Source organism: Clytia hemisphaerica, unplaced genomic scaffold (assembly GCF_902728285.1).
Source record: "Clytia hemisphaerica strain Z4C2 unplaced genomic scaffold, Clytia hemisphaerica genome assembly, whole genome shotgun sequence".
NCBI classification, from domain to species: domain Eukaryota; kingdom Metazoa; phylum Cnidaria; class Hydrozoa; order Leptothecata; family Clytiidae; genus Clytia; species Clytia hemisphaerica.
In genome coordinates, this window is record NW_027103811.1 from 219,161 (window position 1) to 244,118 (window position 24,958).

General features: G+C 35.5%; 2 protein-coding genes across 2 annotated transcripts; both read left to right on the top strand.

Annotated features, from left to right (window-relative positions):
- The first annotated feature begins 429 nt into the window (after nt 1-429).
- Nucleotides 430-966, top strand: LOC136806602 (large ribosomal subunit protein mL40-like). The gene has a single exon (XM_067063195.1). The coding sequence runs from the start codon at nt 430-432 to the stop codon at nt 964-966; it is 537 nt and encodes a 178-aa protein (XP_066919296.1).
- Nucleotides 967-2,538: 1,572 nt separating this feature from the next.
- Nucleotides 2,539-23,098, top strand: LOC136806570 (uncharacterized). The gene is made up of 14 exons (XM_067063157.1): nt 2,539-2,752; nt 3,438-3,554; nt 4,013-4,073; nt 7,768-7,807; nt 8,641-8,665; nt 17,557-17,654; nt 18,239-18,358; nt 19,265-19,368; nt 19,746-19,822; nt 19,987-20,041; nt 20,775-20,905; nt 21,219-21,294; nt 21,897-22,033; nt 22,462-23,098. Exons 1-14 carry the CDS (start codon nt 2,606-2,608, stop codon nt 22,933-22,935), a joined length of 1,662 nt encoding a protein of 553 aa, XP_066919258.1. The 5' UTR covers nt 2,539-2,605; the 3' UTR covers nt 22,936-23,098.
- The last annotated feature ends 1,860 nt before the right edge of the window (nt 23,099-24,958 follow it).

Genomic DNA, 24,958 nt, shown 5'->3' on the forward strand with positions numbered 1-24,958 from the left:
CACTTTTGATTGATAATTTTGTCATTCTTATCCAGTGATTTGGGAATGTTTATGCTCCAGAAAAGTATTTTTTCCTCAAATTTGAGAAAATCAGTTAAGATTGACTTCTTCGACTTCTTCATATTTTCTTGACATACTTGACTGTTGATGAAGGAGAAACTTAAAGTGATAATTTTTCTTCATTCCATTCCGTTTGTACTGATTTATTATGGAGAGTAACTTATGCTGTAGTAATTCAATAGATTGTGTCCTTCACCTAAAGGTCTATGGAGCCTGTAAGTCATAAAATTTATTACTCATTATTAAGGACCAAGCAGGGAATGATGATTTGGTTATTATTGTTAAGATATTACTAATTGATTAATCACGTGTAATTTGAATTTTCCCTATTTGGTAGAAATTAATTCATATTATTAAATTTCAGTAAAAATGTTACAAAGTAGAATAATATCTTCACTATCAAGTTGTAGTAATGCTCTACAATGTTGCCGTACTTTGCATGTGTCCTTGGTTGTCAACCATAATCCTGGTCTAAAAAAGAAATCCAAAGTTGCTGTTGATCCTAAAAAACTTCAAAGACAAAAAGAACGCCAAGAAGCAAAACTACGAAAACAAGTCATTCAGCCACCAATGGATCCCGACTCAATCCCAGACCCTTTATGGTTTAATGAGGATAGACAGCGACCAAAACTTCAACTGTCAGAGGAAGAAACAGAACAAAGAGTACTGTTACAAAAAAATTGGTCAAAATACCAAATGCGGAAACATGTTGATGATTTAAGACTGATGAGAAATAAGTTGAAGTGTCGAAATGATGCTTTACGTGAACTGAAAAAGGAGTCTGAATTTTTGTACAATGAAGCACTTAAAGTTGATAAAGTGAACTTTCCAATCACATTGAAAGGTCCAATGGAAACACCACCCCTTGCTGATTATCTGCCACCTGATTTTGTGGATGAAAAATGATTTTATTTTTCTTTATAGATTTTATTTTTCTTTTTTGCTAAAAATGATTAAGAATTTATTTTATTTTGGATGATAAGAAGAAAGTTCGTTTTTTGTCTTATCTATAGATTCGTCAAATCATTCCTTGTAATTTGTCCCTGGAAAGCTTTGTTTGCAATCAATCTTATATCTACAATCGGTGACGAAATACTTGGCACGAAAAGGAAATCCACCGGGGTGTTTTGAAACCACAATCGATTTGCAAGTGCTCTAAAGTAGGTTGGAAGGGTAGAGTTTTAACTCTGAGTTTTAACGTTAGACTTAAGACCTGATCTGAGGATCCAAAAGTTCAAAAATGGTCCAGTAGGGCTTGAAATATAGCCTAGAAACCAATAAATCCCTCCCAGATTGAAATAATCATTGATCGAAATCAAGTCGAAGGCCTGAAATTGACGGTTAGTGTAAAACGCAGGTCACAGGTCACAGGTCACAGGTCACGGGTCACAGGTCACAGGTCATGGGTCACAGGTCACAGGTCATACAAATTACAGACCGGAAAACTGTAACGCACTCGTAACATACAAGCCATAACATACAACTCATAACAAAAGTTCCTGAAAATATTATATGTAATGGAAATGTAATATCAAAATATGGTATTTAGAAGACTTAAACGACAAATCATCAACCCCAAAAATTGACAACAAATGACACTTAAATTATGTAAATAATGATGTTATCTCAAAGTATGAGGTTTTGTACACCAATTAACAATAAAATATTTATCATGCGTAATAGGATGCCGACGCTGCAAGTGGATATAGATTGACAGGTTTTGAAAACAATAAATACTCCAAGAGAGCTGTTTTAGAGAGATGAAAATAGTGACGTCATTTTATCAAAAATACGAAGCAGGGGATAAAAATATTAAAACATTCATGAAATATAATCCCATAGACGCTATTTTCATCAATTCTTGTTATCATACCCAAGGTGATGCAGGAGATAAAATGAGATATGACATTAGTGATTGTGAAATAGCTATTTTAGATGTAATATATAATACAAGTATTACAGGTCCGTGTTATACACGGCATAAAACGCGAAATCACGTGGTAAACACGTGGGTAGATTTTTAGCTTTAAAATAGTTCTAGATCAACAAAATACCTTTGGAATTATATCATTGACATTAACAACTGTTTTTCAAACATTTTCTTTGTGTTTTACAGTAATCAAAGCTGACCTGTCAACATTGACCTGTGACCTGTGACCCGTGACCTGTGACCTGTGACCTGCGTTTTACACTAACCGTGAAATTGACATTCTCGCTCGAGCTTCAATTTTCGAAAAATGTTAAATTAGCCAAAAGTGCCAATATGTTATGGCACCGATTGTAGATCTGCTATCTATTTTAAACCCAAACAGCACCACTTTTTATACAGTAATGTCTATAGAACAAACATCTTGTCACGATGATTATATTATAAAATTTAAAAACTTAAATCACATAGCATCAGCAATATTTGCTACAGTTTTGTTTACTAAAAGATTATTTTTTTTATTTCTGACCTTTATCTGATCTTTTAAACGTAGTTTTCAATAGAAAAATAAAATAGAAATACTACCAAACATTTTAATAAACAAATAAGAAAAATGAAATGGCAAATGAACCAGAAGTTTTAGAAACATATCAACAACGTATCAGTGAGATCCAAGATGTTTCAGATGTCGTTGCAGTGGCAAACCTACAATTGGGAAAACTTTTACAACGATTTGGATGGACGAAACAATCTCTACAAGAAAAGGTTTTTATTTGATTTTAAAGAACAAAATGTTTGAGTTTAAAAAATGATCCCTTGTCTTAAAGTTGTCAAAATGGACATAAATCATTGAAAATATATACTGCAAATTCAGTTGGTTAGCATTTCTAATAAATCTATTTTTTACGCAATCTTTGGCATGGATAGCACCCAATTTTTATCAAACCCTTAGTCTTAAACCTTTAAGAAAACTAATTTTCATGGTAACCATAGTAACCAACTATTGCAATAAATTTTTTGGCAGGCAACCCAAAACTTGGCACACAGCAAATATGAGCAAATTTTGAGCAATACATGTTGTTTTTTTATAAGCAAGTGTATGCCCCTTGGTCAGGCTCGAGTATGCTTAAGTTCTCAAAGCATCCAGGCATAGATTATGCTTATTATATGCTTATGAATCATGCTTATAATTCACCCCGAGCCAAGTTTTAGGGAAATTTTAGAAATTTTATAAAAATTTGTTCAGATTTGGGAGCAGTGGTTGCCGTGGAATGTCTTTTTTTACTTGACCTCAACCAAACCATTTTAAACTGATAAAAAATGACAACTTGAAAAATATTTCAGGCTGACACATATGCTTATGTTATGCTTAGGAATTCTACAAATCTGAGCCTTCATATGCTTATAAGCGTTATGCTTATAAAAAAAAACATGTATCAATTTTTTCCAGGAGGTGTTGAAAGCCTGTCCATTTGATGCATCACATCAAATCAAAGAAAGTAACTACACTGACCACGTGACAATTTGTAATGCAAGAAAGAACAACATGTTATCAGTGGAACCTAAAGTAAGTTTTATACCACAAATCTTTATATTTTTCAGTCGTCTTTCCCAGTCTTTTTCGCTATAAAGTGCTAAAAATCGACCGAGCTAAAAAAGGAACTGTTAAAAAATCTAATAATGACCGATTCAAGTGAGAGCTGTACTGAAAATATTAGTACAGCCCTCACTAACCAATCATTATTATATCAAACTCACATGGGGGTCTCAATGTTATCCCGCACTTTAGTTAGTTATATAAGAATTTGTGATAGTGTGAAATTGTTATCTATAATGACGTCAATTTCCTTTTGACAAACAGAAAGCAAGATTCAGCAAAAATGTTTTTTGGCAATGTTCTAACAAAATGTTTTTTGACTATTTTGCGGCACTCACACGAGGCTCTGTGAATCTGCATAAATACAGCAGTGTTTCAAAACTTTGTAAAGTAGTGTTTAAATAAATTCTTTCCGTTAATGTCTTCAGGATTTTGTTGGTTCGACCTCATATTGCTATGAAGGCACAAATATTGTTTCAGTCAATTTGGGTGAGTCACAACTTTGATTTCGATATTTTATATTTTTGTTACACGTATAGTTTACAAATTACGAATTTCAAAACATTAACAAATTGCTGAGAAGCCAAACTGGAACCGGTCCCTTAGTTCCCGTTTTTATGGTTCTGATAGCGCTCACCTTTTTATCGCGTTCATTTTATTAAAATCAAAAAGTGGTGCAAGCAGCTTGGTACAAAATTGGGGGGGGGGTTTCAGGGGGTACCCGATTCCGCAATTCCGTCAATTTTTTCTCCAATTTCCGTCAAACCGTCTTAAATTGAACCAAAATTCCGTCACCGAAAATTCCTTTGAAATTCAATATTTTTGTCGAAAATTCCGCAAATTTTGAATATCTTTTACCAATTCCGAAATTCCGCAATTTTTTTTGCTAAATTCCGTTTTTCCGCACTAAAATTGTCTAATTTTCCGTCTCCGTCAGAGAACCCAATTTCCGTAATTCCGTCTAAATTTTCGCCAAATTCCGCCACTCCGTCCGAAAAAAGGGCCGATTCCGCTCCTCCGCCAACCATGAACCCCCCCCCCCCCCGAAATTGCTGAAAAGCTTTATTTTTACAATACATGGGTTGCAAAACTATACATCAATGCAGTCAAAACATGTTATTACTCGAAAAAGTTCACGTGATTTTATTTACATGTTACTTGCTTTACAACTTACAGCTGATAACTTTACATAGTGTCAATAAATTCGATCCAATCAGAAATAAATGTCATGTAACAAGCACATAAAAATTTCGAGTAAAAGCGTGATTTGTCTTCAGACTTTAATCTTGCAACCTGTGTATTGAGAAAATAATAATTACAGTTGACTCTCCCTAATTCGAACTCGAACGGGGAATCTTTGTTCGAATAACAGAGAGATTCGAATTATAGAAAATGTATCAAGAGGGTTTCTTTTTGACGGGGACTGGGAATAAGTTCCAATTATTGAAAAATTTGAATAATAGAAGCTCAAATAAACGAGAGTCTACTGTCTAAACAGTCTAGACTGTTCTTGGAATTTAGTTGCCTACGGAGAAGCAGGAACAAACAAAAGACTTGTTGTTCAATTTTAAGATAATTTTAATCACATTTATAAATGTCTATAAAAACATATAAAGAAATTACGATGCTAGTCACACCCATAACAATACTAGATTAATGAAGTTAGTTATTTGTTTTTATTTGCTCTTTGACAAAAACGTTTTCTTTGTTTATCACAAAGCAATCACCATCCACGTGAGACGATTCGGCTATATCATTGGTCGAACTCTTCCTCATCTCTAATCTTCCATTTCTTTCAGTCACTTTGTGTCTCAGCATCTTTCTACCAAGCCCCTTGTTTTTCAATACATAAACACAGGGGTCGATTATACAGTTCAAAGACATGACATACACTCCAAATTTGATCATCTCTTTTGTTGATCTTGAAGGAGAAATGACATAGAGCAATAGGCAAACAAGGAAAGTTAAACAACACACAAAGTATGCCAACACAAGAACCGAGATGTTTTTAGTGACCTTTCTTTGCGCCATCTGTTTCTTTCTTGCCCTGAGATCATCTTCTTTTTTCTCACTGCCATTAGAGTGACTGTCAACTCGGGCTTGCGAACGCTTCATAGCTCTTCTTATCAGGTAATATAGCACAAACAACAATATAATTATGAATACAAACATAATAAGCGTGATTACACCAGCGATTTGTAGTGCTAGAAAGATGACCAATGGCATCAAAGCAGAAACCAGCACAATCAGAAGCACCAATGCTTGAATCCTTCTACGGGACAACAGTCGGTGATATTTCTGTGGCCAGGAGATTTTGATGTAACTGTCCGCTGCAATCAAAATTATAATCAGAGAGGATGACCAAAAGCATGCAGCATCCATGTATCCAAAATATCTTGGTTTCTCCTTCATTGTAGGGTTGAGCAAGTAGATAGTTGTTTTGATTGGTAGATATCCAAGACTGAAGATTGTGTCAGATATAGTCAATGTGAACAGCAATGTCTCAAGATTGCCAAATTTCCGAACAACGCCTTTTCGTTGTTTACGTTTCACCAGGCAATATAAAGTGTAGATATTTGCCACACTTCCAACAAGCATCAATGGAATCAAAGCTATACCGAGATAGAAGTATTCCATTTTTGTTGTAACAGAATCTTGCAATAAATATTGTTTAATTTTGACAGCCAATCATACTTTGGAAAACTTTTAGTAGTGACGCAACATTATTCTGCTTAATTGTAAAGTTTTGATTATTTGATAAAAACTTGTCTTTTTTGGAAGTAAGGCTCCTTAAGATTAGGTATTCATCTCTATCGAATCATCCGATCACGAAGTTTGAAATATAGCCATGTATCCACCTCCTCGCTTTATTATAAACCAACTGATGAAGCTTTTATAGCTTGAAAATTTCAAAACTTTAAGTTGATCTGAGCATTTTAAAAGAATGATATTTCATTGGATAGTTCAATAATTACCAAGAAAATACACCAATTAACAATTTTATCACCTTGAAGAGGCTAGGTTTGGTGTTCCTGGGTAGCACTGAAAATTTGACAAAAGGTTAATTTTATCTGTTCTTCTGTCTTTGATTGAAGAAAGTGTGACTCAATTGTTCTATATAAAAATACATCGAAGAGTCTTTCAAAAACTTCAACTTTTTAGCATACAGTACTTTGAGTAAGCATGCGACTTGTTTGTGCTTGGATTAGCTTTTTTTAATTGGTTACATAATATGTATAATCAATTTGATCAGAATTTACAATTTCTCAGTTTTTGCTAAACGTTAGCTTTCGTGCTTTTCGCACCAAGAAAATTTTAGCATGCTGTGCGACTTCAAGCAAAATAACAATTAACAAATCTAGTCTTTCCTCTTTTTTTTTCAGGATGTTTTTAAACATGTATTTTTTAATTTAATTATGTCATTTAGAAATATTTCTGATCCATTCTTCTTTTCGTCTCTACTTTGTTTTTCATATTTAATACAAAGTACGCTTTCTAAACTGCCCTAGGGGTTATGTACACGAGTCAGTATATTCTGTATTTATTTGTTCATTTCTTGCGAACACCTGCGAATACCTAACATGAAAGCAGTAGCGTAGACGGACAAAGAACTTACCTATTCGTGGTATAAAAAGATAATCACTGTGTCGTTTAAATCTGCTCTCCTAAGCAAATGTTCCTTCACCCCTGTCTATGCTACTGTGAAAAGGATCTATAAATAGTAAGTCTGTGACAGCAGTCAGAGGCGACCCGAAGGCTTTTCTTTAGATAGTAGGGAAGGGGTGCCGCTCTTTCTCCCTGAATTGCTTCATTTACCCTTGATTCTTCTCTTAATTGCTGAGCATCAAGCAGAGAGCCATCAAGTACCATTTTTGTACTAAGTACAAAGTATAACCCAGCCGGGATTGAACCTACGACCTTGCGCAACGTAGCCGAATCTTTAGATGAAGCTTTGTACAGTCGACACTCTCTAATTCGACGTTCTACCATTCAATACGTTCAATCATTCGATAATATTGAAAGTCACCGTTAACAAGAAACTCTCACTAAAGACGCTCTACTAACTCGATTTGCTCCACTATTCGATGAAAATCTAATACCCCCTGAAAATCGGATTAGAGAGCGTCAATTGTAAAAAGAATTTGAATTTGACCAGTAATTCTTCTTTTTGTTTTGTTTTCAGGCGTTGAAGACTACCAAACCATCGGGGTTAAAGTACCGGGGTATGTGATTTTGACATCTTGATCCCGGGAAGTGTTCTTCCCAGACTTGTCTCATACTTTCAGTTTTTATTCCTCCATTTCTTTCTTCTTTGGTCTCTTCCCAAGCTTTAAGGAGGCTGAAACTTTAGGCTTTGCACGCTTCTGGTTAAAGGTTTTGTAAAAAAAAACAAAGTGTTCCAGCTTCTTGAAAGAGGTTTTGTAAGTCTTTTACCGGTCAGTTTTGTAGACTTAAAAACCGCTATTCCAATATTGTCCTCGTGACAAAATAATCACGTTACACATTCGACCGGAGTAAACTGAAACCGAGTCTTCTTTAAAGAAAGCATGGATTTATATGTCTTTTAAGGTATACAATTCATTTTTTGTATAAGAGCAACGGAACTATTTATTTCAACTGAAGATTTTTTGAATAAGCCATGAAACTGCCAGTAGTGAAAAATTGATTTCACTCCTTCAACTGTCATTATGATCCACATACGCGCTTTTATAAGAACAAATTGTACAAGAACAAGGCTTTGATGACAATTTTAAGAAAAAGTTAAGAACATTTAGGGCTTTGCAGACTCTAAAACCCCCAGTTTCTTTGGAAAATGGATCGAAATACTCACAAATGGTGAAAATAAGAATATGTTCAGACCATTTTTAGGCTTAGAACTCAAAAAGTAAAGACATCTGAAGTTTTTATAAAGACCGTGTGCACAAATGATTTTGTGAATCAATTTCTTCAAGGTTTCTCTCTTACTGTGTTACATCAATGCCACCAGGACTGTAATCGTATAATGGACACATTATAGTTTTGAAACTTATGCCCTACTTGATTTCTTTTTCATTAGGTCCATCGAACAGCAATCGGCAAAAGTAAGTATTTCAATCCGTTTTTCTACCCTTGGAGGATGACTTTCAAAGTGGTAAGTAAGATTAATGTGGACATCCCTCCTACCATTTGCTTACAAAGCATTTTTTAAACAAAACAAAAACCTTTAATATGGCACCCAGATGCAGAAATTCTCATCCGACACGTCAAAGCTCTGAAGGTCGGGAGAATTTTCAACATCTGTAAGGTAATATTTTTAGGTTTACGCGCAAGGGTAGTTGAACCCGGCTGGGGATGCGGAACATCAAAAGCCGACTATCATCCCCGATGGGGAATTGCCCCGCTCCTTTATAGCTCTAGCGTGTACGGCCGCCAATCCGCCATCGGAATATCAGATATAAATAACTTTTGCTTCATTCTGGGCTGCACGCGTGCAAATTTGAAAAAAACTCCCTCTGTCTATATCATAAAACTTTGAACAGAGTAAGTAACTCTCGGAGAATATAATTCAGCTGCGATGATTAAGTTCTGTTCAGTTTTAACATGCTTGCTACCCTTTATACTCGTAGTAAAGGGGCCAAAATTACCAGGTGTATTTAGAATGACAATAACTTTTGCTTTTTTAGAGTATAGTTGAAATATTCGCGATATTTTGGGTCGATTTTTCGATGTTTGAAAAGGCTTGGCAGTTAACGTTGGAAGGGAAAAAAAATTCGGACTCTCGTCTTTTACCTTTAAATTTTTGCTGATTAATTTATTGTACCTGCTTGCTAAATCTATTCTAAACAATCTAATTGATATTTTCTTCAAAAAGAAAATCCTTTAGCTATTGAATTTATAAAAAAACTATTAAAGCGTTGATTAAAATTATCAACAGGTCCAACACAGAATTAATGTTATCGAAAAATTTCTTGAAAACATGAATTTTGATATTTCAAGGTCATAATCAAGACATATGGAAAAGAGATTTATCTATTTTTCATGAAAGTGCAATTAGAGAACATCGAAAGAAATCTACAAGACGAGAAACAAGAGGCAAGAAATCTACTTGGGACTAAATTTTTGGTTTCTTGGTTAAAATTTGGATAATAATGGGGGTCAGTACTAAACTCATCCATTTGTTGTTCTATCAAGCACTATCGACTTACACCTCACATAACCAAATATTGCGTCCTGGAGGTCACCCAATGCTATTCATAGGTCTGTACCAGCAATGTCAGGAGCAGCAGTCCAGCACCAATGAATACAATCAAAACGCAACTCATTCCAATATCTGTCAATCAGCTGTAAAAGAAGCAAACCGAAACAATACTCAGTTCTGGAATCATGTTCTGAAAGTTTATCCGTACAAAATCAATCATGTTTTGAATGTACAAGACTTCAAATATCAATATTTCAATTTCTGCACATTGCAAGATGCTGTGGATGTTGGTATGATGTTAAAATTGAACAAAACTTTCTACGTTTCAATTGAAACTCAACCTAGTCCTACATGGAACGGAGAACTGATCACTAACTGGCAGCAGACTTCCAGAATTATCCATATATTTGTCCACGCATCAAGCCAAATTACACATTTCTATCAACATTTTTTCTACGACAACAATTTTGCGGTGTCTTTTTTAAACACAAACTTCAAACTCTCATCCTTCTTATCCAACCGAAACCTCGTATCTCATGAAGGCAGCATCCAGACCAATGCTCAGAACCTATTCGATCTTTTAGTATACAGCAAAGTTACTAAATTCGCTGTCATTTATATCAAACATTCATCCAACATATATCAACTTGGCTACAAGGCTCTTACCAAAGTTATAGAATCAAACTATAAAGCAAAGCAGATGTGCCCGGTCTTTTACGAAGTAGACACGTCAAACGAAACTTCCATACAAATCCTACTTGACGCCTTGAATAACAACACACGCGGTGGTATCAGAGTTGTTGTGGGGGATCCTGAACGACAAACAAAACTTTTCGAATATTACTTAAACAATTGGGATGAAAAATGGTATACTTGGATATCTTACGATCTTGAAGATAGCATTGTTTTGAAAGATTATACCAGTTTTTTCTATATGGGCTGGTACACTTATAAACTGCCTAATATGAAATATGTTGTCGTTGATCTGAAAACACCTTTGCAGGATTTGAATCTCAGTTTATTGCAATCTTACCTTGCTAAATTTTGTTATGATTCTTATCTCCTTGAATTGAGTCGAATCATGTCTCTTATAGGGATCAGGGAGAGTCTTGGTATCTTTGATCTATCATTCAAGTCATTTAAAGTTGCTTATTTGAGGAAATTCAGAAGTTTCAATCGAAGACGTCGACTGTTATGCTTTGTAGAACCGATATGGGGAAAAGATAAAACAAAACACCATTGTATCGAAGGTACGAGACTTATAAATAAAGCGGCTGGTACAAAATCTTGCTCCAGACCTCTTTGTTTAGCCGGTACTGAAAATTATTATGGGCAACTCAATGTTGGTCAGAAGTTTGTTACTTCGTTTGGATATGGGTGTCGGAAATGTCCAACTAGCTATTTCAAATCCATTGAAATGAGCTCTAACGAATCTTGTCGCGAATGCCCTGAAATGACTATCCCTTCAAGAGATCAAAGCCATTGCTACAGTCCGTACAAACATGTATTCACAAATTTTTCTCAGCCGACTTCTATTATCTCCATAAGCATATCAGCTGTTGGTCTATTCCTTGGTGTTTTCATCATACTTGTATTATGGAGATATAAACAAACTCCTTTTGCGAAAGCTTCGAATCTGAAACATTCAATGGTTCATTTGGCATTCAATTGCTGCCAATTCGCAGTGCTACCATATTTGTTTATCGGCGAGCCCGATATCTTCAAATGTTATCTAAAACCAATTTCCGTTTTTCTATTATGTATATGCCCTGCAATCATCATTTTGATCAAATCTCAAAACCTTTTGTTGGCTTTTAAGTCAAAAACCATTGTCAATGATTCTGACAAAAGAAAATCGAACCTAATACAGTTTTCGCTAATGACATCAATCATTTTATTCGACTGTAGCGTGTTATTATGGAGTTTGATCACCCACCAACCAGCTGTTCAGCTAGATATCAACCATTCAGAATACCAAATCGTAATACAATGTAACACAGGCTTACATGTTAATCTCCAAGTCGCCTTGCTGATTTTTCAGTGTTTATTTACCAGCGTACAAGCCTATAGAGGACGAAATCTACCAGGACCTTTTAATGAGGCTATGTCAATCGCTTATTCCACCCTAACAGTTGTATTTGCCTATTTAATAGTATTTCCTCTGTTTTACTTGCAGAAGGATGTAGTATTGCGTCAAAGCATTCATCTGATCATTCTATCAACTGCTCAAACCTTGTTTTTGATCATCTTTTACGGGCCGAAAATTTTTGTCATTTTATGTCAACAACACAAGAACACTAAAGCTTATTTGCGCGAGAAAATGTGGAGGGACTCAAATAACAAAGCGGACACGGAGATGCAACATAGAAATCATACAGAAGTCTAAGTACTTTTCATGGATAATCGAGCAAAAAAAAATATCTGACAACAAAACTGGACACACTTTCACAGGTAAAACGTACTTTTGCTGACGTCATCAAAATGTTCTTTTCGTTACGGGAAATAGGAGTATCATCAGGACCATAGGCAACCTAGTAGAGTTTGGTTTCGGTTAGGTATCAAGTGTGGTCAGGTATCAAGAAGGCTTAGGAATGGGTTATTATCAGCTAGGGTTAGGGTCGGAGCTTGAAACGAGCACTCGTTTCTAATTTTACTTACACGAGGACTGCTCCTTAGTTTATACAACATAAATAAGAATTAGGGTGCATTGGCTGGGGTGCTGGGTAAATGATCGATGGAACTTTTATATAGTGGGTTCAAATACCAACTTTCCTAACACAAATTTCTTTTACTGGAAATCTGTGAGCCTGTCTTTTCAGTAAAGGAATATATTTCTGTGGAATATACCAAAAGTAAACTCAATCATCACTTTCCAGGCGACCAATGATGAAGGAATGATAGAGACGTTGAAACTTTTGAAAAATCATTTCCTTCCATGTAGGTAATGGTGATACAAAATCTTTTCTCAATTCTCACATTCATTATTAACATTGTAAAAATCTTTTAAATCTCTTGAAAAATGATTATCTGATGACTTCGATCAATTTTTCTGCATTCTGTCTATGCTCTCGCATTCTTTCCATACGGAAATATTCCGGCGTATTTTTCTTCGGGTTCCACATTATCCGGAAAACCCTTTGGCCGTACAAAAGAGCACTCATTATCACAGTATTCAATACAATAGCTCCCATTTGAAAAACATGTTTCATATTCGGGTCTTGAAAATACACGATAACGTATTGAGAACCAAGAACTACACTTAGTGTGTATGTCAGATACGCCATAATGACACTATCATTCATAACATTAGGGAGCGTGCGTCCACGGTAGGCTTGCAATGAACACACCAGCTGTAAAACCATAATAAAACCCAAGATGATCTCATTATGGAGAAAAGTATTACAGAAACTGTATCGCAACATTTTTGCAGAATCTTCAACTTCTAGAATCTGTAGTTCTTGATATTGTGAAGTGACGAATAAAATAGTATTCGAACATAAAACAGATAAGAAGACTGTAAAAGTTTGCACTATAACCGTTTGTTTGGCTTGTCTATCAGTCAGGCGTATTTTACTGCGGTAAGCTTGAAGCAGTTTTTGTGACTTAGTCAAGACAATTGCGATATTTGACGTATAGAAAACACTAATCGTAAGCGGTTGAACTAGACAGAAACTTTCTGAAATTGAAGGCCGGAAAAATGGTACAATGGCCACAATAAGAGTGCATTGTATCAGAAACATGTGAGCCATTGATAATTTGTAATCACTTATCGAGACCATTGGAGTCCTTTGCTTTTTTTTATATATCACCATAGAAACAGTTGTTATTATGATTCCGAGTAACGCAAGACACGAAATAAAGACGCATTCTTTTGACGAAGAAATAGTGACCTGAAAATCAGTGTAAGGGTCGATACAGGATGTTCCTTTCCCGTTATCTTTTGATAAACGTCCGGTACAAGGCGTGCAGCCGGTATTACCGGATTCATTTTTAAAGAAGTTCTGCGGGCAAGATATACATTTCCACGAATAACCTTGAGTTATGTTGCCGTATGTCCGATAAAAACCTGGATGGCATGTTATATTCGGACATAATGATTTAATAGTTGATGGAGGTATTTTCTTTACAATTGCATTGAATTTCGATTTTTGATTTCGCCAATAAATATTTTTGTAGTATGTTTGATCTTTTTTGGCAATCCACCTTTGATAATGTTTCCGAACGTTTTGAAAATTTCTGTAAAAATTCTCAATGTTTGAGCTCAGTTTGCAAAGTCTGTCAATGGTCTTCATGTAACTTGAAATCCGTTCGAAAACTGATCCACGAAAAATTGTTTTTGATGAAAATTGGTCAACATGGCCGAACTCTTTTGCAATCTCAGAGCGAATCAAATCCATCATATTATAGACGTGTTCACCAGGAGGATACGGAGATTTTTGCGGACCCGACAAATAATCTTGTAGTATGACTGGAAGCTTTAAGCGGCTTGAGATGTTCAGGAAATGATTTTTTAGTAGCGTTGATTGGTCTTGTGAATTACCGAACATGATTAAAGCAGGCTTGTTGGTTTCTAACCATTGAACGTTAAAGATTCTTTCACTCCCAAGATCCCACGGTACATCAATGGTCGTGTACCTATGAAGAAAGTAAATAAAAAACGGAAATTTATGAGGTTTAAACTCACCTTTTTGTCGTTACTATCTTAGTGATTAAGTTTACTTTAGTTTATACCTTTTGGCGAAATTTTGAACTCGAAAACAGGATGAACAATTTATCTTAAAACTGCGCTTTTCCGTTTCAGACAGATTTTCGTCTCAGCGAAGTACAAGAAGAGATTTTTCCCGTTTCCAAATTCAACAAAACTCTGGAAAATTTGAAGGAATTTTGTCTAATTTGTTGTTTAAAGTTCATTTCTACCCGAGACAAAAAAAACTTTGCTTCGAGTCAGAAAGCCACAACAGACGATAGTTAGCAGACAGTAATCTGATACAGTTAGAATTAGAGTCGATATCTTACGTGAGTAGCCCAGTAGTTTTAACCCACGACACGCACGTAACCCACGTAATTTAGCAGACTCGTTAGAATTAGAGTCGATATCTTACGTGGGTAGCCCAGTAGTTTTAACCCACGGCACGCACGTAACCCACGTAATTTAGCAGACTCGTTAGAATTAGAGTCGATATCTTACGTGGGTAGCCCAGTAGTTTTAACCCACGGCACGCACGTAACCCACGTAATTTAGCAGACTCGTTAGAATTAGAGTCGATATCTTACGTGAGTAGCCCAGTAGTTTGGGGCTATTAGGTAGTCTTTCACGGGGTCCATGGCAAGTCTCGGCTATCTATGAACTGAACACAGAACATTAGAAGGACTGTGGCCACTTTGCTATAGCTTTTAAACCGTGACCGACAATTAGAGGAGTTTTAAGACACCTTACCTCAAGCAAAATCTTTTAGATAATCGAAATGCTTCAATACTCTCCTTGTAATACGCATTGTAAAACCAATTCACTCTTGATGCATTCACATATACGAAAAGCAAATGGTGAAATCCCATATATTCCACAAACTTTTGCAGGTTCGTCGTATAAGTTGTCAACTCTTCTGAAAGTGAAACTAACACCAGTTTAAAATCAAACACAGGAACCCTTGAAGCGATCATTTTTTTCAATAATGTCTCGAATTCGATAGATATGAAGCTGGTTATACTGGCCACCTTCCAGTATGATTTATTGTTGATTTGCTGATAGAATTGAACATCCAGTTGCATTGTTAGAATTGAGTGAATTAACTCTTCACGGCTGCATATATTGAAGTCACGGAGTTTCGCTTTGGACCCTTTCGTCCAAGTATGTAAAAAGGCTTCGTTAGTCTTTTTAAGAAATATTTTTAGGGATTTGTCATTAGCGAGAGATTGGTTTGAATTGAAACAACTCGAATAAACTCGAACAAAAACGAGTTCATAACTCGGGTTAACTTTCTGTGTAATGACAATTGTCATCATGATGGATACAACCAAAATAGTTTGCATCGACAACAAATGCATGTCGAAATCTTTCCAAATTACCTTTCTTTGGCTGTTTTACTACCTCAAGTAGAGAGAAGTTTACGGTAATTCTAGACAATAAATTCAAAAAATGTGGATTTCAAAACTACAACCTGTATTACTTTTCACAAAACTTTATTTACGAAAGAAATTAGGACTAGAAATTTCCTCTGTCGGGCAACCGAAATCAAAAGAAAATACTTCGAGAATTAAAAAGTTCAAGTGTTAAAAGAAAACGAAAGAAGACAAACGATTATTATATTCAGGTTTTGATCGCACCCTTCTGTTAAAATGTTCGATGACCGTTTTTGACCATAAGTTAGATTTGTGATTGTTTTTATATCTAAGTTCTTCATATCTAAAAGCTATTGGGCTTTTCCAGAAATAGTCCGTGCCCCCTGTTGAGAATATCGGATATCCAGGGGTTAACGATTTTTGTTCAAAGGTGGATATCCGGGGGGTTAAATATCTACAAGGAAGCGGGTATCCAGGGGGTAAAGTGTCTTTTTAAGTAAAAAGTACGATATCCAGGGGTAAGCATCTTTACAAGAGAGGATATCCAGGGGGTTGAGCATATTTTTAAGAGTGGATATCCAGGGGGTCTTTACTAATAAAGTAGATATCCAGGGAGTTCAATACTTCGAAAAATCAATATCCTCAACAGTGGGGGTGAAATTTCTTTCTGGAAAAGCCCATTAGTTGTTGATCCATGCAAAAAGAATTTTTATGTCGTTTAAGACTAAATTTTTAAATATTTTCATAAGATTTTGTAGAGAGATGTTTTACAAGGGGGACCCGAGACTTCTTTTAAGTTGAATTTCTTTTGTAAAACCCCCAATACACGTCGACACCTTTCCTTCTCACTAGAGATATAAACCCAGCCTAAGTGGAAAAGGAGCTACTAAAAGCTCTGCCACTTAAAACATACAAATCATATCTTTGAAGACCCGACATTCTCAATTTATCCAGGTTGTATTGCTATTACTACCCCTGTCTATAGAGGTTTCTATGTTTTGTTAAGTTACGTAACATCCGCCATTATGGAAGCAAACGTTCGATTTGTGTAAGGCTACAGATCTACAGATTCGAATCGAATGTTTGCTTAGAGGTTTCCATGTTTTGTTAAGTTACTTAACATCCGCCATTATGGAAGCAAACGTTCGATTTGTGTAAGGCTACAGATTTGAACGTTTGCTTCCATAATGGCGGAAATTAATTACATTATCGGCCCTTTTTACGTTTGCCCTTATTGGCGTTATTTTTGGGCTCGTGGCGTAATAAGGGCCGGTGTTAAAAGGGCCGGTGTAAAAAGGGCCGGTGTAAAAAGGGCCGGTGTAAAAAGGGCCGGTGTAAAAAGGGCCAAAATTTTGCAATTTTTTCCTAAGAGTGGCGTTAATTTTTGACCATTTTTTTTCAATTTATAGGATTTTAGGCATGATTAAAAGATGAAAACTAGCCATTTTTTTACTCTATATCCAAAACTTTACGAAAATCAATGATTTTTCAATGGAATTTTCAACAGTTTAATACTGAAAGATGACATTTTAATACTGTTTTGAAGCTTGAACAGCGATTTTTACAAGTTTTGGCGTTATTTACGGCCCTAATTGGCGTAAGCCTAAAATTAGGCTGTGGCGGAATAAGGGCCGGCGTAAAAGGGGCCGGCGTTAAATTAGGACCGGCGTAAAAAGGGCCGATAAGGTAACTTAAAACCAAACATAATAAACCTCTATAATTATTTTTTTTCAGAAACCAAAACGAAGAAGTTATTTGAATACGCGAAGTCTTATCGAGGACGACCTGGATATTTGTTCCTATAAACCTTGTGATTCCCTCGACGAACTAAGGTATTTTTAAAAGGCAAAATGCTTTTGCTCCTATTTGTCCTTTCGTTTTTTATTATGCACTAATTCTTGTTTTGCTTGCAATTTTTCAGCAAATGTTTCAATTCTAACAAATTGTATACTGTTGGAAAGATAATTCAGAGTGTCATATCATTTTAGAAAAATAATTCTAAGTATATTCCAAAATGAAAATGAAAAATGAAGAATGAATCGGTACAGAGTTACTTTGAAGCTTCCTGGTTTCCAAATGGACTAATAAACTATAGTATCATGTTACTAAAACATTGTCGATCTACAATCAAGGACAAAATACTTGGCACAAAAGGGAAATTCACCGGGGTGTTTTGAAACCACAATCGATTTGTAAGTGCTCTAAAGTAGGTTCGAAGGGTAGAGTTTTAACTCTGAGTTTTAACGCTAGACTTAAGACTTGACATTCTCGCTCGAACTTCAATTTTCGAAAAATTGTAAATTAGCCAAAAGTGCCAATATATTATGACACTGATTGTACCCGATACCCATTTTGCCTAGATACCCCCCCCCCTGGAGTAGCACAATTTAATTTGATGAAAGAATTTATCGTTTAGGTTTATCTATTCATGGAAGAAGATCCCGCCTCAATATTTCAACCCTGATTCTCAATCTATACCGGAAGACCGTCTCAAAGAATGGATTCTAGAGAATCTACCAAGCTCTAAAGACACAGGGTATACTAGGCTTCTGCTCATCCTCTAGCGAAAAAAGTTTCTTATAGAGGAAGTATAGGTCTGCGAATCAGACTAAGGGTATACATGTTGAATATTCCTAAGAAACTGGCTGCTTTCGAGTTCATAAAAGCCTTAAATGTTCTAAACTTGCTCTTAATATTTTGGCCATGGAAGCCTTATGCTCTTATAAGAATATGAATATTCATGATTGGTTGAAAGTGACGTATTGGCTGATTTTACGTCACTTACAACCAATCAGCTGTTGGGTCCGTGATGTAATGATCAGAATATAGTCTGTTCTTATATAATAAAAAGAATGTATGATTTTAGATGTCACGTAAGATTTTATACAATTCTAACAACTAAATTTCTCCTTCAAAGCTATTCATGATATGCACCACTGGAGATTTTTCTGAGAACTTTAAAAGAAATTCCACCCAATACGTCACTTAAACAATAGAAAGTGACGTATTGGGTTGCCCGGGGGGGGGGGGGGTTTACTTAGGCAAAATGGGTGCCGGGTATGTGCGAGCCATAAGGGTACCTTTTCTCATTCCTCAAAAGTCTCTCAAAGGGGTACAAATTCAAAAGTTAGTCCCAAAATCACGAAAATCAAAAATTTCTCTCTCAAAGGGTCACGATTTCCAAAAATTTTGACCAAAATTTGTTGACAATCAAACCAAAATTTGGAAAAAAATGACCAAAATTTAGAAAAAAGTCTCTCAAAGGGTCCCAAAGTCACCAAAATTTTGTCTCTCAAAGGGTCGATTTTCGATTTTCGGCTCGGACATAATCCCCCCCCCCCGGGATTGGGTGGAACAAAAACAGAAAAGTTGCATAATTTCTTGAAGTCATTGCAGTGGTGCATATCATGAATACTCGATTCCGCTTCATTTTTCTTGACAGGAATGAGAACAAACAAAGTATAGTGAATTTCGTGATGAAACAATTAATAAAGCCGACCAACCCTGACGACCTGGTGCAAACACTTCTCCCTGTCACTAAGAAAAGTAAACATCTTCCTCTTTTAACAAGAATTTTGCCGTATTGTTTTGACCATTGACTTCCTAGACTTGAGAGACCACGCGTGGTTTTTACACAAACGCCGGATTGAAAGTAAAATATATCGCTAGATTTCAAAAAATACAATCCTTAAAAACAAAAGAACCGCTAGATACAATCCGTCGTCATGATTGCGGTGCGTTCTAGGCGCGTTCGGTATGGGGAATAAGTGGCTTAACTTTTTCTTGCCTGGGAAAGGTTAGAGATTCTACTCTAGCAGTTCGGGCTTTAAATTCAATGGTTTTGACCCTCTATGACATGAATCTCGCCAACTAAGTGTAATAGTCATAAAAACTTGTGATGATCGTTTATATTTTCATTTTAGAAACTTGTGAATTTGTGCTGAAGATTTGGAAATTTTTGTGTGCGAAAACGCTGTGTCATCAAAAGCAAATACCAGAGGTAAGTAAAAACTTTCATAGTTTTTGTTGCCTGAAATCTTCCCGCAAAGTTCATCTTTAATTAAAGTTTTCAGCTTTCTTTGGGCTGCTTTGACCTTTGAAAATGACTGAGGCTTAGCTGTAGACCACTACGCCATCATTCTATTAAATCTGTTCTCTTTTCAGCATACGCGAAACGAATTTTATCATTATAGCAGTGCTTCTATTAAAGCTCTCAAAGGTAAAAATCTTGTTTAAGTATCTGTAATTTAGAAAATGGTTCTAAAATGCAATGGTCTCTATGAAAGGGGAAGCTCGTTTAAAGTTCCTATGTTTAATTTGGAAAAGGGATATCTTTAGGAAGTTTTATTAGTTCTTCCAATTGATCCAATGTGGTTAATGATTTTTTATTCGATATTTCTCTGTATGTTACAAGCCTTTCTTCCTCGAGCGACCCCAAAATCCTACACACGTGCGCGTAGAGGCTTTAAACAAATTAACTTTCAATTTCATTTTAGCATCATTATGGGTTTTGGGTTTATTTGGTTAACTTGCTATTTGCTTCACAAATGTACAAATTCCACTTTCAAATATCTTTTCACATATCCTTTCATGTCATTTTAATGTTTATTTTCCTGAATCAAACTAATGCTCTGTGTACGATCATTATAGAAAGACAAATATATTTCAATTTTTCCTAATCGGTTTGGAGCTGAGCTGAGCACTTGTTGCCCTACGTTTTTCAAACGAGCATAAGGCTCATTTTTGGTTTAAACCTAAGAATAAGTTACGAGCAACCAGCTGCTCAAATTCTGAATTCGCTGAATTTGAAGGTGTCCCTGTAAACTGTTTTTCGACTTGTGAAAACAAAGTTTCAAAAATGTTCTCCGGAGCTTTTTCGAAACCTTTATTCGACTAAATACTCCAACTTTGAGACTTCTATTATACCTTTTTTAATGTGAACATATTTTCAGATTCAAAAGAGGCGAAACAGAAACCACCAAATGAAGAGGTTGTGGACAGTTTATCGTTGTTACCAAACGAATGGTCTTTCTTCGAAATGAACAGAGAACAACGATTGAAAATTTATGAAAAAGCCATCGAGGTATTTCTTTCCTCCCAAACACAATCTCAAGTGTTTTTCGAAGTATTTTTAGCTGGAACCTTTTTCAGCTTTGGTTTGTCTAAAAAATTTTATGGGCTCTAGGATTGACGCAAAATGTGCAGAGTAAACTCAGGAAAGGTTCAAGCATCGAAAACCCCTCTAAACTGAAAGGGTTTTTGAAAATTGTAATCGTTATGTCAGATAAACATATCGAGCATACTAACAGGTCAAAGTATTTTTTCAGGCTGATAAAATTCTGATCTGCAACAGAACACTCTAGCTAGTTGAATTTGCGTTAATCTTTTATTTTCAGGCTGGTAAAATTCTTTCAGATGATGAATGCGTGAAGTTTGATGAAATCAAAGCTCAGACTGAAGAGCAAATAAAAGGTTTGGAAATCTATTTTTCAATAATTTGCATTCATTGAAACTTGGGTCTTTTTTCTCGGAATCTTGTGATCATAAAAAAAGAAAAGATAGATCAACTAAATTTAGGGTTATGACATTTTTGAGAGTATCGAGGGAAAATAAAGTCTTTTTTTTCCGAAATAATGTGACCATGACAAAATAACAAAGATCAGCCAAATTTAACGTTGTGGCATTTTTAAGAGTATCGAGAGTTTTAAAATGATTGAGCGATGCCAAAATATACCGCCAACCTCTAACATACCGCTTTGGAAAGTCTTCTTTTCAACACGAAATTTTAAACAATGGGCTGTTCAATTTTATATGCATACACGGGAGAGGGTGAAAGTACCCTCATCAAATCAAAAAAAAATCTTGAAACGTTTGGATACCTCTTGAAAAATTGCAAAAAACGTTTGAAAAGAATTCTTCCTCGTATCTCGAAGATGAAGGAACTAAAATCATTCCCTCTGGAAGTTTTAGAATAGCCCCTTGAGAAATGAGAAAACTTCTTTTCTTGGACTACCACCTGGAAATGCCTATATGAGTTCGTCAATAGAATAATCTTTATCTTTCAACGTTCTCAGTGATCGAGCAGTTTGAATCTGACGACAAAGACGAGAAAACACATTTACAAGTCATGGCTGAGCTCCGTGACTACAAGCGAAGACGACAGACTTATCGAGGCAAAAATAAACAAAGTCGCAAACTGACCGGTGTGGAGGTATGCCTCATTTTTTTTGAAATTCTTTTCGGCCATTCCGAGAAAACGTTAGGCTTCTGCTCATCCTCTAGCGAAAAAAGTTTCTTATAGGAAGTATAGGTCTGCGAATCAGACTAAGAAAACGTTTACCAAGAATTTCCTGATTAAGTCGCTTATTGCGCGTAGTATCAAATGTGTGTGTTGTGAAACAACCTACTGGTGTTTGCAACCAACCTGTCTAAACAAACCTCTTCCTTTAGAATGGTCTTTTATTTCTTTGTGAACAAATTTTCTAAATATCTTTGTCGTCAATTCAAAATTTGGTACCGGCTGTCGACGGGACAGTTTTGTTTTAATAACATTTTTGACTGGGTCAAGTTCCTTAAAACTATTTTCATGCTTTTTGAATGTTAATTCTTTTAAACGATAATTTGTTGTGTCTTTTCAAGGTTCTTAGAGAGCTGGTGGATCAACAAATGCTTTATCTGGAAATCATTCGTCAAACGAAAAAACGACAAGAAGAAGCGACGAAAGAGATGAAAATCAAAGAAGAAAACAATCAGGATGATCGTTCGAAAGAAAGAGGTCGAAGTCGTAGTCAGGAAAGAAGTCGTCGGCGTTCGAGAAGCCGATCCCAACATTCTCGCGAAACTTCAAAAAGTCGGTCGTCTTCTACTCGCCGACGAGAATATTCGAAGCAAGATAGTCGGGAGTATTCATCTAGCCGCCGACGAGATGGTAGTCGGGATAGCCGATATAGTAAAAATCACCGGCGAAAAAGTCGGTCGCGCAGTCGAGAAAGAAGTCGACATGAGAGACGTCGTCGGAGTGATAGTCGGGAACGAAAACGGGACAGAGGATCGAAAAGACACGATCGTGATGAGAAAGAGTTGGAAATCAGTAATGTGACGTATTATGATTAATAAAAGCAAAACACAGACCAAGCTTGATCTCAAAAGTAGAGGTCGCTCCAAAGAAAGAGGTTGGAGTCGCAGTCGGGGATGAAGTCGTCGGCGTTCGAGAAGCCTTTATTTTTCTTGTTAATACAACTAGATTACAAAAAATATCATGGAGCTTTTTAAACCACGCAACATTCAGCCTAAAATAAAACAAAGATTTGAAAAATATTGTAAGAAAGTCCATCTCAATATAATCTGAAGCGGAGACAAAAAATGGCTGTAACTTTTGATAGAATGATCTGGAATGGAATATGGCCAAACATAAAAATTCATTTTTCATCTTAATTTTTCAACTCCGCTGCATTTTATATTGAGGCAAGCTTCGATTCAATTTTGTCCAACAGTCTTAGGCTCGATTGTTGAATATTTTTATAGCACCATTCTTTTTCTTAAATGTAAATTTGAAAGTTTTTAGGTATCAGCTACACTACGGGAAAAATAAGTCATTAAGTGTGTATTTATTTATTGTCTTTCTCGATTACCCATCCATACATCGTGGATATTTGTCCAGTTTTTCTACCAGTCTTACATATCAACTTCTTCTTCATTTTTAGAAGATTTATAAAATGGAAAATATCTATAAAAGAAAACAAGCAATATTTTTTGTCCTCGTTACGTCATGCTGTCAATTGGCTTGCAATGATGTAATGTTTGAAGAACGGCAGCCAACCAATTGGCATGATTGTTATTTGCAATTCATGAAAGTGAGGTTTTTGGTGGCATCAAGACAGTTCACGAAGCGGTAAGATCAAATTAAATCGTAGTTTTCACTATGTCACTGTATTTCATTTTCTTCCTTAAAAATTGCTCTTAAAACATCTTATATGTAGGTATTTTGGTTGAGCATTAGCAGTAAATATTAGGTTCATGTGCAATTTACGGTGCCCATGGTCAAATTGTGGACCAGTGGGTTTCCCTAGTCCAGTTGTAATCAATATCTGTAATTTTTGAGGGACTTCTAATTCTGAAGATCGGAATATCACTGGTCCAGTATTTACCCAATTTACCATTTCCACTGGTACACGATTCACCCAAAGCCCTCACTGGTCCTTTAAAATTCAGTTCTGTTTTGCCAGATCCTAGGGTTATGTTTGATGTTTTGAAACAAGAAGTTAAACAATTTATATCCTTGGGTAGCCTCTATCCTCTTACTATCGGAAGAACTTTTTGCTCCCCCGAAAGTGAATAGAGCAGAACCCGTAAAAGAGGGCTTCATAGTTTAACCTTTGTTATTAAATTTTGAACCAGTTTTTATTATTCCGTGCCATTACTAAATCTGAGTAACAATAGAATTTTTGACTGTTAGTGATAAAAAAGAAAGATATGAGTTAGACATGTAAGCCGGGCTTTCAAATCTATTAGTAATTACTTTTGACGCATGGTTGGTTTTCAATCAAATGTATTAATTGAATTAATTGAATTAATTGAATTTGAAGGTTAAAAGATGCTATTCAGCTATAGAAAAAATTGTTATAAAGGCGTTCGAAAATATGCTGAAGATGTGCTGGAAGGGAACTGTGTTCTAATTATTCGAACCTAGCTTTCGAAACTAATCAAGGAAACGCAAGCTAAAAATTTCTTACGTTTAGTTTAGTTGAATGTTTAACTAAAATAATTTATAAACTTAATTAAGTTTTGAATATAAACATTTTTAATTTCTAAATATTTCTTTTAAAAATTCTTTAATATTTTTTGTTTATGTTTTCTGTTTGAAGGGTGTTTGGTTTATATTGTGAAGGCACTGGAGCATTATGGTTGTTTTCATGTTTGTGCAGTTGAAGTTTTTTGGTTGGAAAATGTTCCCTATGTTTCCTTTGTTTGATGGAGATTTTTATGGACAGTTTATTTACAGTTTGGTGAAACTTTTCTTTCTTTCTTTTGTTTTTTTTTGGTTGGTTGAAAAATCAAACCCTGGTTATAGTCGATGACCAAACTATTGTTGTTTATATTTTTACCACCTATATGGTTTTGGTTGTTCAGTTAGAAG